This window comes from Bufo gargarizans, unplaced genomic scaffold, assembly GCF_014858855.1.
Source record: "Bufo gargarizans isolate SCDJY-AF-19 unplaced genomic scaffold, ASM1485885v1 original_scaffold_1626_pilon, whole genome shotgun sequence".
Lineage (NCBI taxonomy): Eukaryota > Metazoa > Chordata > Amphibia > Anura > Bufonidae > Bufo > Bufo gargarizans.
Window position 1 is genome coordinate 247,791 of NW_025334444.1, and position 15,126 is coordinate 262,916.

At 54.3% G+C, this 15,126-nt stretch overlaps 1 protein-coding gene across 1 annotated transcript in view; it reads left to right on the forward strand.

The window, feature by feature from the left end:
• The window catches only part of ITFG1 (integrin alpha FG-GAP repeat containing 1), an 84,880-nt gene that overhangs the window by 1,012 nt on the left and 68,742 nt on the right, over positions 1-15,126 (forward strand). The window contains exons 2-6 of the mRNA XM_044274289.1: positions 1,264-1,339; positions 2,879-3,030; positions 3,840-3,897; positions 4,481-4,555; positions 9,733-9,827. Of these exons, the coding sequence (XP_044130224.1) occupies positions 1,264-1,339; positions 2,879-3,030; positions 3,840-3,897; positions 4,481-4,555; positions 9,733-9,827 (456 nt within the window). The remainder of the gene's footprint in view (positions 1-1,263; positions 1,340-2,878; positions 3,031-3,839; positions 3,898-4,480; positions 4,556-9,732; positions 9,828-15,126) is intronic.

Below are 15,126 nucleotides of genomic sequence, written 5' to 3' on the forward strand. Positions count from 1 at the left end.
CACTTCTCCTGTATGTGTGGCCCCCGCACGGTGCCACTTCTCCTGTATGTGTGGCCCCCGCACGGTGCCACTTCTCCTGTATGTGTGGCCCCCGCACGGTGCCACTTCTCCTGTATGTGTGGCCCCCGCACGGTGCCACTTCTCCTGTACGTGTGGACCCCGCATGGTGTCACTTCTCCTGTATGTGTGGCCCCCGCACGGTGCCACTTCTCCTGTATGTGTGGCCCCCGCACGGTGTCACTTCTCCTGTATGTGTGGACCAGGACTCTAGGAGTGATGGGTGACAGCCCTGAAGAGTCGGATTGGCAGCCAAGTTGTTGGTCACCCAGCTTTCCTGGAGTACTGATGATACATCAGCCATGGACACGCTTGTCACTTCAGGTCATAAAAAAGCTGGGTGACAACCTGCAGATACTTACTGGGTCCTGCGAGCAGCTGCATCACTGGGAGTACCCCTCAGAAAAACCGTGTATCGGCGACTGCTGGGAACGTCAGTGTCTGTCACCGGCCGCCATGTTTGTGGACATCCTGCCCTGTCCCTGCAGCACTTTATTAGACACTCCTATAGCTGTTTGTCGGGTGTCAGGTCTCTGTGCCCACCACACCCTGCAGTGCCAATCTCAGCCCAGCGCCAGGTGTACTGGAGAAGTGTTTGTCTTTAGGGAGGGTGATTGAATAGAGAATAAAGCCTTCAACTCCTAGCAAACAATCTGCGGCCGGCCAGGATCCGTGACGCCATCTTAACCAGCATGCACTGCCTGAAAACCCGGCAACAATGTTCCAGCTGACAGGATAAGTTGTAGCGTGTTTCAGTTTTAACAGATAACAGGTCAGAACTACAACTCCCAGCATGTACCTTCAGCCTCAGACCTGTAGTACAGTTGCATCCAATCCAGATCTCTCTCCTGTCCTGATCGTTTGTTACGGTGTGTCAGTCAGAAGTTCAGGATGTTTAGTTTACAAAGGATACAACTGTAGCAAACCCTCAGCTGTGAGAAGCAATAAGTCAGGACTAGTTTCAGCCCTCAGATCTTTAAATTGGAGATGAATATTCCACAACTCTGAGGGGTGAGGTGTGGGGAGCCTCATGCCTCTGCTGTGAAATCATCAGTCTGTAATTCCTGCCTTGTCACATCACATTGTACGAGGACAGTGATCTTGTGAGTGTGTGCTGCCTGCGAGGAACAGCCCAGTAAATCTTCCTCGTCTAGTTGATTTACACTGCAGCTCCTCTCACCTGGTTCCTCCCATTTCTCGTTTCAGGTAATGAATTACGAATCTTTTTCGCAGACCTGAAGTCAACGCCGTATTTCAGCCCCAAAGTGAGACTCTCATTGGAGTAAGTGTGGTTCAGGCCGAGCGCTCGCTGCAGACTGCGTCACAGTTTCATCCACAGTGTGATTGGGAAGTTTCTTTCCCCCCCCCCCCCTTTCGTGGAACGTCCCCAGAGGTTGGGTGTATGGAGCGGATGGGCCACATGGCAGGGGTGCTTGTATGCTATTGGGAGAGCACGGAAAGAGCAGGCACTTCACATCCCACATGACCTACAATGGAGAGAGGAGCGTGTGCACCAAACAGGGACCCCATTCTCCCGCTATAATGGGGTCCCAGAGGTGGAGCCACTTATCAGATGTTTATTGTGCCTTCTCTGGACAGTTCCTGTCATCTAGCGCCCCCGTACTAATGCTGGCTGCACAGTGCCCCCGTGCTAATGCTGGCTGCACAGTGCCCCCGTACTAATGCTGGCTGCACAGTGCCCCTCGTGCTAATGCTGGCTGCGCAGTGCCCCTCGTGCTAATGCTGGCTGCGCAATGCCCCTCGTGCTAATGCTGGCTGCACAGTGCCCCCGTACTAATGCTGGCTGCGCAGTGCCCCTCGTGCTAATGCTGGCTGCACAGTGCCCCCCGTGCTAATGCTGGCTGCGCAGTGCCCCCCGTGCTAATGCTGGCTGCACAGTGCCCCCGTACTAATGCTGGCTGCACAGTGCCCCCGTACTAATCTTGGCTGCACAGTGCCCCTCGTGCTAATGCTGGCTGCGCAGTGCCCCTCGTGCTAATGCTGGCTGCGCAGTGCCCCTCGTGCTAATGCTGGCTGCGCAGTGCCCCTCGTGCTAATGCTGGCTGCGCAGTGCCCCTCGTGCTAATGCTGGCTGCGCAGTGCCCCTCGTGCTAATGCTGGCTGCGCAGTGCCCCTCGTGCTAATGCTGGCTGCGCAGTGCCCCTCGTGCTAATGCTGGCTGCGCAGTGCCCCTCGTGCTAATGCTGGCTGCGCAGTGCCCCTCGTGCTAATGCTGGCTGCGCAGTGCCCCTCGTGCTAATGCTGGCTGCGCAGTGCCCCTCGTGCTAATGCTGGCTGCGCAGTGCCCCTCGTGCTAATGCTGGCTGCGCAGTGCCCCTCGTGCTAATGCTGGCTGCGCAGTGCCCCTCGTGCTAATGCTGGCTGCGCAGTGCCCCTCGTGCTAATGCTGGCTGCACAGTGCCCCCACAACCTTTCCAACCACACATTGCCCCCATAATAATGGTAGCAGCACAGTGTCTACACATAACTTTGCCAGGCACACAGTGCCCCCATAATATTGCTAGCTGCACAATGCATCCCGCCACAACCTTGCCAACCAGTCAGTGCCCTCCCTGTCGTTGCCAGATACATGCAGGCTGCCACATGTAGTGCACTCCAATATAGATGAAGGTCCCAGTGAGTGCCAGTCATCCATCTTTATGCACACTTTCCAGAATACTAACCACAAGAGCTCCATAGATGCTGCCCCCCAGTGGTGACCAGTCTGGTGGCATAGACCAGTAGGACACTGCCCGCCTCCCCTGTGATACTTGTCACTGCAGTGCCTCTGGTTTCACTGATTTTGTCTTTCCCCCCCCAGGAGTGAAGGCGCGGTGATAACCAGCGTGGTTCCTGGTGATTACAATGGAGATTCCCAAATGGACGTCCTGCTGACCACTATACCCCGTGCCCAGGCCGGGACCGACCAGCCGCTGTCTGTGACTATCTACTGGGGCCAAAACCAGACCCTCAGTGAGTTCTGTTCCATGACTTGTAGCGCGTGCACCCCTTTAACTGATCATAATTGCCAAGGTGTCTTGTAAATTGCATCTCACTGCCCCTCAGGCTTGGGTTGAGGCCAAGGCGAATGTGCCATCTTCTCCTCTTCAGTGAATTCACTCTACACAGTTCTCTATCAGCTAGCCCATCTGCTTGCTGTCAGTGAATGGGAACATCCTTTCCTGTCCTAGTCCCGTTCTCACAGCTGCTGAACTTGTTGATGGGGTTCAGTGTGGGTTAGAGCTATGTGAGGTTACTAAAGGGAATACACTGTAACAGACTCTCAGATGTGAGCAGGAGGAGAACACACAGCTTTTCCTCTACTGACCTTCTCTCATGGACAGCAAGCAGAAGTGTGGAAGTGAAATACAAAGTGATAATTGCAATCTCTGCTTGCTTTCAGTGAATCCTACTAATAGACATGATCCAGTGCACGGTTCATAGTTTATCAGGCCAGTTTCCTGGTCGCTAGCTGACAACCCATGTGAGGCCTCTGACAGCTGCTACATTGGTTGTCATCCAGCCTCCTGAACAGCAGGTCTGCTCAGCTGTGCATCAGGATAGCGGAGGTTGTCTGCAGAGAGCAGTCCGTGGTGTCTGCATCAGTTGTGCTGGAGAACACAGGCTACTGCTCCCTGTTGTCAGCCACTTCAGGCAGGAGGCAGACTGTGGTGTTTCTCAATGGGATAAGGAACCCCCCCCCCAATGATTACCTCCATGCCGACACCCTCCAGAGAGATTGACATGTTACATGCGTGACACTTGTATGTTTTATCTTCTAGGTCTCAATAACAAGTTGCAGCTGAACAGCACCTACTCTGACGAGCCTCACATCATGGAGTAAGTGCTTCGCTGTTTACTCCCAAATTTATTGAAGGGGGGTTTTCGGGCACCTAACCCTTCCCCAGGATTGGTCATCAGTATCAGATTAGTGGGGGTCCGCTGTTCTAAGGGGTTGTAAGTGCTGGGGCGAGCGCTGCAATCTCTTTATACTATACCAAGCACAGCGCCGTACATTGTGTAGTGGCTGCGTTTGGTACTGCACCTCTGTCCTATTCTCTGGTCATGTGACTGACGAACGTGACTTCACTGGGCTAAGAAAAAGCCGCGGTGCTCACCTAAGTGCCATGGCGCCTTCCAGCAGCTGATTGGCAGGAGTACAGGAGTCAGACCCCCCACACACTCTCATATTGATGTCCCAAGGGTTATTTACAGGATTAGGGGATGAATGTCTGGTGGGTGTCAGACTGTTGGGACCTCCATGGAATATGAGGACAGGGGTCCTGTGCCCCCTTCCTGTATATAAATGGAGCAGCAGTCAGGTACGCATCTCTATGGGGACTATGGCTGCTCTTTAGACTTGGCGTCATTTCACATTTATCTGACATCCTGAAATTCATATTTTTGTGTCTCCCTTGTGCAGCTTTAATGGAGACCTGATTCCGGATATCTTTGGTGTCCCTTCTGGAAGCCAGACTCCTCTAATCACATATGGCGGGTAAGAGCACCGACAGCGAGTGACATCTTAATGCAGTGAGGACTGACACAGCTTTTGGGCTCCTCTGCATCATGCAGGATGGAAATGCACCACTGAGATTATCTAATGAAAGATATGTTCTCCCACTTATATATTATGGATGTGATCGCCTCTAAGTTATGAGAGTCCCACTGAAAGACGTGACTGATTGATAAAGACAGCGTCGTACATCATAGTTCTAAGGAAGGAAACCACCGTAATGTCCATACAGTCATTATGCTCCAGAGCTGCACTCACTATTCCGTATGTGTTTTGTGGATCCGCAAATTACCCATCCGCAAAACACGGACACCGGCAATGTGCGTTTCGCACTTCGCCGGCACTCTCATAGAAAATGCCTTTTCTTGTCCATAATTGCGGACAAGAATAGGACATGTTCTATTTTTTGGCGGAACGGAAGTGCGGATACGCGGATGCGGACAGCACATTCCGGCCCCATTGAAAATGAATAGCTCCGCAAAATTGCGGAACGGATGCAGACCCATTTTGCGGACGTGTGAAGGACCCTTAGATTACGTATCCTGTACTGATCCTGAGTTACATCCTGTATTATACTCCAGAGCTGCACTCACTGATATGCTGCTGGAGTCACTGTGTCTATATATTACATTACGTATCATGGACTGATACTGAGTTATATCCTGTATTGTACTCCAGAGCTTCACTCTCGTAGAGTCATTTTGTAATCTATGTACAGTGACTCCACCAGCAGAATAGTGAGTGCAGCTCTGGAGTATAATACAGGATGTAACTCAGGATCAGTACAGGATAAGTAATGTATGTACACAGTGACTGCACCAGCAGAATAGTGAGTGCAGCTCTGGAGAATAGTGCAGGATCAGTAATGTATCTACACAGTGACTTATGATATGTTCTCTTTTTCATCTGTAACTGTTTTCAATGACAACCAACAGATACCTGCAAATGGAAAAATCTAGATATAGTAAGCCTATAGCTGAGGGTTTGCTACAGTTGTATCCAGTCTAGACAGTCCTCTGTGAGATGAATACATCAGCAGCACAACTCTTTCTCCTGCCCTAATATCTTGTCACAATGTGTCAGTGCATATTACATGTTACATACTGGATAGTGTTAGGGCTGTACAGGTTTTCAGCCTCTGGGTGTAAACAAATATATATCCTTTTACTGACAGCATGCAGAGGTCTTGAAAATGGTGATAAATCGAGATTTACTGAACTTATCATTATCCACTGACTCAATTTACATTAGAGCGGAGATCCCTTTACTAGTCACAAGTGAAGGGTCCCTTTAAGAGTGACTCGTCTCCTTGTAATGGAGGTGACTGGCTTGTTGCAGGATTACACTTCGGATCATGTTGTAGATGTCATTGTGGCAGGTTTTGCTCCGCGTTCCGCTGTCGGTATACCTTCGCGCTGGAACCTAATTATGCGTCTTTGTCCGATGTTCTTGTTTTTTTCGTCGTGCCATCTGGCATTCAGCCTGTTGTTGTGATAAGCGGAATATTAGAAGCCGCTTGTCACCCTTAATAAATTCCAGCAAATCTATTTACGTGTGGCGTGTTTTCCCAGCGAGGAGGCGTGTACCGCGCCCTGCGACAGCTCGTACATAATGTATACAGCCTCCGCCAGCCCTGCGCTTACACACGCCGCCTCGTCTTCCATATTTCCCTTGGGCCATTGTTCTTCTCGTTACGGCGAGAGCAGGCGATTAGACTGTGAGGAGTCAATCAGATCTCTCAAGGATGGAAATCCAGCGCTCTCCGCATTCATTGTGTTACATGCTTCTGCCTTAAAGGGGCCGCTACAGCCCACGCAGATGTTACCCAGCTTTCTAAGACTCCTGAAGGGCAGATTTGCCTAGTCATACAGGCCCTGCTTCTTTATCGCAGTCTAATGAAACCGTTTTCCCATTCACTCATCTTCCTGACAATATAATATGCTCTATACCGCACCTCACACTGTCGTCACCCAGCTTTCTAAGAGCCCTGAATGGCAAATATGCCTAGTGATACGTCCACGGATCCCACAGTTCCCTCATTCATCACCCTGGAAAATCTGCTCAGCAATAAGGAAGCATTGGACATACATGAAGGCAAATCCGTCACTCAGGACTCAAGGAAAGCTGGGTGACAACTGCAATGTAGGTCATACTGGTTGTCACTCAGCTTTCCCCTGAAATGCGAATCTGCCTTCATATATGCCTTTCCTATTGCTGCCTGACTGAGCAGGGGTCTGAGCGACGTCTCTCATAGTGGGTTGTCACCCAGCTTTCTAAGGCTCCCGAATAGCAAATGTGCCTGGATGTACTTGTTCTGCTGCCTTATTGTCTGATTAAAGGGGTTATCCCATCATAGACAATGGGGGCCTATCGCTAGAAAATGCCCCCATTGTCTGATAGGTGCGGGTCCCACCGCTGGGACCCGCACCTACAAGCAGAACGGAGCAGAGAAACTTGAGGAGGGCGCACTGCGCATGCGCAGCCGCCCTCCATTCATTTCTATGGAGCCGCCGAAAATAGCCGAGCGCTGGCTCGGCTATTTCCGTCGGGCCCATAGAAATGAATGGGAGCGGTGGCCGCGCATGCGCGGTGCGCTACCATTCACTTCAATGGGAGAGGCGGGGAGCTGCGCCTGGTGGTGGACGGACCCCGGGAAACCCTGGGTCCTCCCGCCACAACTCTCCCTGGCTCCGTTCTCCTTGTAGGTGCGGGTCCCAGCGGTGGGACCCGCACCTATCAGACAATGGGGGCATATCCTAGCGATATGCCCCCATTGTCTAAGATGGGATAGCCCCTTTAAGCAGTTTTCCCATTGAGAAGTCTTCCTGACACATAATATTCTCTGCACAGTTGCCACCCAACTTTCTAAATGCCCTGAATGGCTAATCTTCCTAGTGATGCGTCCACAGATTCCACGTTCCCTTCATTTATCACCAAGACTCCTGACAAAACTCCCCAGTCAGACAGCGATAGGGAAGCGATGGACGTATCAGAAAGCACACTTGCCACTCAGAAGTCAAGGAAAGCTGGGTGACAACTGTAATGAAGGTTGCAATGGTTTTCCCTCCTTTCCAACATCACTATAAACTAATTTACCTTTCAGGGGTCTGCAGCTGTTGTAGGACATCCCCTGTGACATGTGCCAGAGCAGTCCACATATTGGCTGTCACCCAGCTTTCCCAGAAATGAAAGGTTTGGCAGTGCAGGCAGATTCAGCGATGGGGGCTCCTGGATTCTCAGGATCTCGTGAGGTCCCAAAGGTCGGGCCCTCAGCAATCGTAAAGTGATGGCCTATCCTAGCGACGTATCTCCACTTTTTTTTTTTTTTTTATCAAATATCTTTTTCTTGAAGGTTTTCCATACACGTACATAGGCAGAAATAGGGTGTCAAGACCCCCCACAATAGTAACAGTACATTGCAAATTGTAGTTGTGACGTAGCATATTGGCCCGATGGGTTGAGCTTCTAGCAAAGAAACGGGGACTATCCGAGATCGTTTTTGAGGCTCCGCAAAAATCTGCTACTGTAACAGTCAAGTAATAAAAAGAACAAGTGATAACAGATGAACTGATAAACTAAAGAGCGATCTGATAGGTCAACATTAGACCTGAGGTCGCCCCCTGGGACATTGTAATGTAGTGTTCTGGAAGTTTCTGAAATAATAGAGGAAGGTAAATCCTCTCCGGAGAACAAATGGCTTTCAATGTGTGAGTCTGATTAGTCAGGGTTGTCAGATTTGTCAGGGTTGTCAGAGGGGGACTATACACCTCTTCTGTCAATAGATGGCAATAATGTGGATTATTGTTTATGTAGTCCTTCCATGGGGACCAAATCTTGAGGAACTTAGGATGCGATCTATTTGCCCAGCTTGCCAGTTCCTCCATCAGGTACAGTCGGACACCTTTCGTTTCCCATTGTCCAATGGTTGGAGGATCTGGGTTTAGCCAGTGTAGCGGGATTAGGGATCTGGCAGCCTGGAGTCAGAAGCCTTAGGGGTCCACGTTTCTGATGGGATCCACAGAAGGACAGACGTGGGTGTGAGCCGGATAGAGGTGTCACGCATTTGGTTTAATTTGTGTTCTATTTGTTCCCAAAATCCTTTTTTATTCGCGGGCACGACCAAAATATATGTCCTAATGTGCCTCCCTTGTCAGAACATCTCCAGCCACTATCTGTGTCCTGGATTGTGTGTTTAGGGATGGTGGGGCTGGATGCTGTTTTCTCCAACCACGTCTCTTCCTGTGCCCCTCCATGCCTGGCCTGTAGGGTCTGCCGTGAGTTCCTGAAATCCATCTGATCTCGGAAGTTGTGTTGAGCGCATAATCGTTCTAAGTCTGATGGTGTTTCAGTGTGAGCGAGAAAGGGGGGTGTCAGTAGTGTTGGGGGGATCAGATACGGAAGCAGCGATGAGGGTAGGGGTCTCGGAGGGTCAGAAAAAGACGTAGCTCCACTTTTAATGAAGTGTGAGCAGACTTTTGTATGGAGTCCTGTTAACCGCCATCACATAGGTCACCGCTCCGTCGTAGCGGATTCCTCTCGCCATCACGTTCTTCTCGTGTTCTGATTGTTTCCAGGCTCGGGGAATGACGCTTCATGCAGAGCGAGTCCTTCGGCTTGTCTGACGGGTCCTGCCTGTTCTCGTTGCTGTTCTTCAGGTTGACGGGACATTTGCAGCATGAGGCGCCTCTTGAAGTCGTCCCCACGTGTGCAGCATCTAGGAGGGCAAATGTGTGAGGCCGGATTAAACTCTGCTTCCTCCACTTTCATGAGTCAATATATAAAGCTCTTTACTTGTGTTACACAGCATGTGTAGGAGGGGGGCGTAGGGGGCACGCCCCCGCATGTCTAATGGCGCCATATAGTGACACAGGTGTAAGTCTCAACACAAAATGGCGTATTATATTGCATTATATTTCATTTGCCCTGATGCCCCTGTCCCATACACTGGCGCTATTTAATAGAAATGTAACAAACCCTCAGCTGTGACAGGTATTGGTTCAGGAGATGGTTTCAGTCTCTGGGTATAAATAGGAATGTTCCCATTCACTGACGGCCAGCAGAGGTCTTGAAAGCGCTTTGGAATTGACGCGTGTACATTGTGATAATGTCATTATATTGAGTATATTGTTACATTGAGTTTTTTTTTTCTTCTCTTACAGGAACCTCACCATGACCGGGGGTCTCAATACAACGCGCTCCATGTTTGTCCCCCATTCCCACGCCTTCATAGACCTCACCGGAGACTTCACTGCTGGTAAGTTACTGCAAGAGGCCTCCTGAATCTGTAACGTGGTCAGTACACCGTATACATACCCGCTGTCCTATATACACACTATCCATGCCCGCTGCCCTGTATACACATTATCCATACACACTACCCTGTATACACACTATCCATGCCCGCTGCCCTGTATACACATTATCCATACCCCCTGCCCTGTATACACACTACCCATACCCCCTTCTCCTGTATACACACTATCCATACCCCCTGCCCTGTATACACACTACCCATACCCCCTGCCCTGTATACACACTACCCATACCCCCTGCCCTGTATACACACTACCCATACCCCCTGCCCTGTATACACACTACCCATACCCCCTGCCCTGTATACACACTATCCATACCCCCTGCCATGTATACACACTATCCATACCCCCTGCCCTGTATACACATTATCCATACCCCCTGCCATGTATACACACTACCCATACCCCCTGCCCCGTATACACACTATCCATACACACTACCCTGTATACACACTATCCATACCCCCTGTCCTGTATACACACTATCCATACCCCCTGCCCTGTATACACAGTATCCATACCCACTACCCTGTATACACACTATCCATACCCCCTGCCCTGTATACACACTATCCATACCCCCTGCCCTGTATACACACTATCCATACCCCCTGCCCTGTATACACACTATCCATACCCACTGCCCTGTATACACACTATCCATACCCACTGCCCTGTATACACACTATCCATACCCCCTGCCCTGTATACACACTATCCATACCCCCTGCCCTGTATACACACTATCCATACCCCCTGCCCTGTATACACACTATCCATACCCCCTGCCCTGTATACACACTATCCATACCCCCTGCCCTGTATACACACTATCCATACCCCCTGCCCTGTATACACATTATCCATACACACTGCCCTGTATACACACTATCCATACACACTGCCCTGTATACACACTATCCATACACACTGCCCTGTATACACACTATCCATACACACTGCCCTGTATACACACTATCCATACACACTGCCCTGTATACACACTATCCATACCCCCTGCCCTGTATACACACTATCCATACACACTGCCCTGTATACACACTATCCATACACACTGCCCTGTATACACACTATCCATACCCACTACCCTGTATACACACTATCCATACCCACTACCCTGTATACACACTATCCATACCCACTGCCCTGTATACACACTATCCATACCCACTACCCTGTATACACACTATCCATACCCCCTGCCCTGTATACACACTATCCATACCCCCTGCCCTGTATACACACTAGCCATACCCGCTGCCCTGTTCACACACACTAGCCATACCCGCTGCCCTGTATACACACACTAACCATACCCGCTGCCCTGTATACACACACTAGCCATACCCGCTGCCCTGTATACACACACTAGCCATACCCGCTGCCCTGTATACACACACTAGCCATACCCGCTGCCCTGTATACACACACTAGCCATACCCGCTGCCCTGTATACACACACTAGCCATACCCGCTGCCCTGTATACACACACTAGCCATACCCGCTGCCCTGTATACACACACTAGCCATACCCGCTGCCCTGTATACACACACTAGCCATACCCGCTGCCCTGTATACACACACTAGCCATACCCGCTGCCCTGTATACACACACTAGCCATACCCGCTGCCCTGTATACACACACTAGCCATACCCACTATCTCACTGACTTTGATGTGATGCACAGGCCGCATTGTATAGGGCCTCCCACATAAGTTGATGATTACCCTCTGCAATCATTTTGCTTTTTCCTGGTACAGCGGGGCACCAGCTGTCACTTTAATGGGGCTGGCAGCAGTTTTGTGTACAGTTGGTGGCAGGGCCACGGCTGTGCAAGATAAAACAGTGCAGGGAATATAGAGCTAAGTCAGCGTTGTGGACCCCTCGTTCTCAACATTGGTGCAGGTATTAGAGGTCGGACCCCTAGCGATCCTAAAGTGATGGCACAACCTGGTGATATCCTTTTACGGGGTAGGAAGACCCCTTTAATGACTCAGTACTGCTGTTAGACTGCCCCATTTATGACTAGTCGGCCGTCTCCTGGGACATGTCCATTACACACTGGGTGTTGTAATCCTGTCATATCCCAATCTCATGTTATATCGCTAGAAATCAGCAACCTCTGCCCCCGATTCACCTCGCATCAGTTCCAGAACTTCAGCTAGTGAGAGAAGTCATGTCTGTGCCCGCCCTGTGCGCCCGGGTGTTACAGGAACATAACGGGAGGACAAGTTAATTTATAGGAATCATGTTCCAATCATTTACATTTCAGGATCTGGATCGGTCCCGCTGGCACTTTCATTACAAGCATTAGATTTTACAGCCGCAATCAATGTCCTGTGTGCAAGGCCGCTGGAGCCGATACGGGACGTGCCTCTGTTTGTGCTGTGTGTGCGTTTCCTGCTCGGTGCCTGCGAGTCCTCGGGGAGACAGACCATGTTACCCCTGCTTCTGGTATAACAGGAGCTCGTAGGGAGACTTAACTGAGTGAAGGAAGGAAGCAAATAAGCAAGAACGTGTGGCCCCCAATGTTACTGTGCATATGGCACCTTTATGGGGGGGGGACCTCGTGCGCCTGGCACCGTTCTGGGGGGGCGGACCCGGTGCGCCTGGCACCGTTCTGGGGGGGGGACCCGGTGCGCCTGGCACCGTTCTGGGGGGCGGACCCGGTGCGCCTGGCACCGTTCTGGGGGGGCGGACCCGGTGCGCCTGGCACCGTTCTGGGGGGGCGGACCCGGTGCGCCTGGCACCGTTCTGGGGGGGCGGACCCGGTGCGCCTGGCACCGTTCTGGGGGGGCGGACCCGGTGCGCCTGGCACCGTTCTGGGGGGGCGGACCCGGTGCGCCTGGCACCGTTCTGGGGGGGCGGACCCGGTGCGCCTGGCACCGTTCTGGGGGGGCGGACCCGGTGCGCCTGGCACCGTTCTGGGGGGGCGGACCCGGTGCGCCTGGCACCGTTCTGGGGGGGCGGACCCGGTGCGCCTGGCACCGTTCTGGGGGGGCGGACCCGGTGCGCCTGGCACCGTTCTGGGGGGGCGGACCCGGTGCGCCTGGCACCGTTCTGGGGGGGCGGACCCGGTGCGCCTGGCACCGTTCTGGGGGGGCGGACCCGGTGCGCCTGGCACCGTTCTGGGGGGCGGACCCGGTGCGCCTGGCACCGTTCTGGGGGGGCGGACCCGGTGCGCCTGGCACCGTTCTGGGGGGGCGGACCCGGTGCGCCTGGCACCGTTCTGGGGGGGCGGACCCGGTGCGCCTGGCACCGTTCTGGGGGGGCGGACCCGGTGCGCCTGGCACCGTTCTGGGGGGGCGGACCCGGTGCGCCTGGCACCGTTCTGGGGGGGCGGACCCGGTGCGCCTGGCACCGTTCTGGGGGGGCGGACCCGGTGCGCCTGGCACCGTTCTGGGGGGCGGACCCGGTGCGCCTGGCACCGTTCTGGGGGGGCGGACCCGGTGCGCCTGGCACCGTTCTGGGGGGGCGGACCCGGTGCGCCTGGCACCGTTCTGGGGGGGCGGACCCGGTGCGCCTGGCACCGTTCTGGGGGGGCGGACCCGGTGCGCCTGGCACCGTTCTGGGGGGGCGGACCCGGTGCGCCTGGCACCGTTCTGGGGGGGCGGACCCGGTGCGCCTGGCACCGTTCTGGGGGGGCGGACCCGGTGCGCCTGGCACCGTTCTGGGGGGGCGGACCCGGTGCGCCTGGCACCGTTCTGGGGGGGCGGACCCGGTGCGCCTGGCACCGTTCTGGGGGGGCGGACCCGGTGCGCCTGGCACCGTTCTGGGGGGGCGGACCCGGTGCGCCTGGCACCGTTCTGGGGGGGCGGACCCGGTGCGCCTGGCACCGTTCTGGGGGGGCGGACCCGGTGCGCCTGGCACCGTTCTGGGGGGGCGGACCCGGTGCGCCTGGCACCGTTCTGGGGGGGCGGACCCGGTGCGCCTGGCACCGTTCTGGGGGGGCGGACCCGGTGCGCCTGGCACCGTTCTGGGGGGGCGGACCCGGTGCGCCTGGCACCGTTCTGGGGGGGCGGACCCGGTGCGCCTGGCACCGTTACGGGGGGGCGGACCCGGTGCGCCTGGCACCGTTACGGGGTCGGCCCCGGTGCGGATGCAAAAGGTGATTCGCAGACGTCATGTAAGGTGCGACCCCCCCAGAACGATGCCATCCGCACCGGGTCCGACCCCCCAGAACGATGCCATCCGCACCGGGTCCGACCCCCCAGAACGATGCCATCCGCACCGGGTCCGACCTGGGGGCGGATGGCACCGTTCTGGGGGGGCGGACCCGGTGCGCCTGGCACCGTTCTGGGGGGGCGGACCCGGTGCGCCTGGCACCGTTCTGGGGGGGCGGACCCGGTGCGCCTGGCACCGTTCTGGGGGGGCGGACCCGGTGCGCCTGGCACCGTTCTGGGGGGTCGGACCCGGTGCGGATGGCATCGTTCTGGGGGGTCGGACCCGGTGCGGATGGCATCGTTCTGGGGGGTCGGACCCGGTGCGGATGGCATCGTTCTGGGGGGTCGGACCCGGTGCGGATGGCATCGTTCTGGGGGGTCGGACCCGGTGCGGATGGCATCGTTCTGGGGGGTCGGACCCGGTGCGGATGGCACCGTTCTGGGGGGTCGGACCCGGTGCGGATGGCACCGTTACGGGGGTCGGCCCCGGTGCGGATGCAAAAGGTGATTCGCAGACGTCCGCTAACTTGTGTGCAGTAACAGAGCATTAGCGCCTTGCACCAGAAACTCCATTTCATGGTCTGCAGGGCCCCGGACGCTTCTCTTGATGTAATTTATTTATTTTTTTCCAAGAAAAGTATATTCTGGCAAATGATTAGGAAATCATAATTTCTCCGCTAACGCTTCTGTCCCATGACCTGCCTTGTCTGCTCTGCAAGCCTCAGCTCAGCACCTTACATGTCTACATGGCCACAAGGGAAGAGGGGTCTCGCCCCCTGGCGCAGGGTCACTACCACCACCATCATCCCAGGATTGGAAGGCCAAACTCACCTTCAGCTTTGTCTTCTATTAGAGCCTGGACCGATAGGCTTGAACCCCTCCAAAATTAAAGGGGGCAGCACTTCTTCAGAGGCGCCGTACATGTAACATATAGCACAGACACAACGCACTCCTGACGACACAGTTGTGGGGGGGCGGACCCCGTGCGCCTGGCACCATTATGGGGGGGGCGGACCCCGTGCGCCTGGCACCGTTATGGGGGGGGCGGACC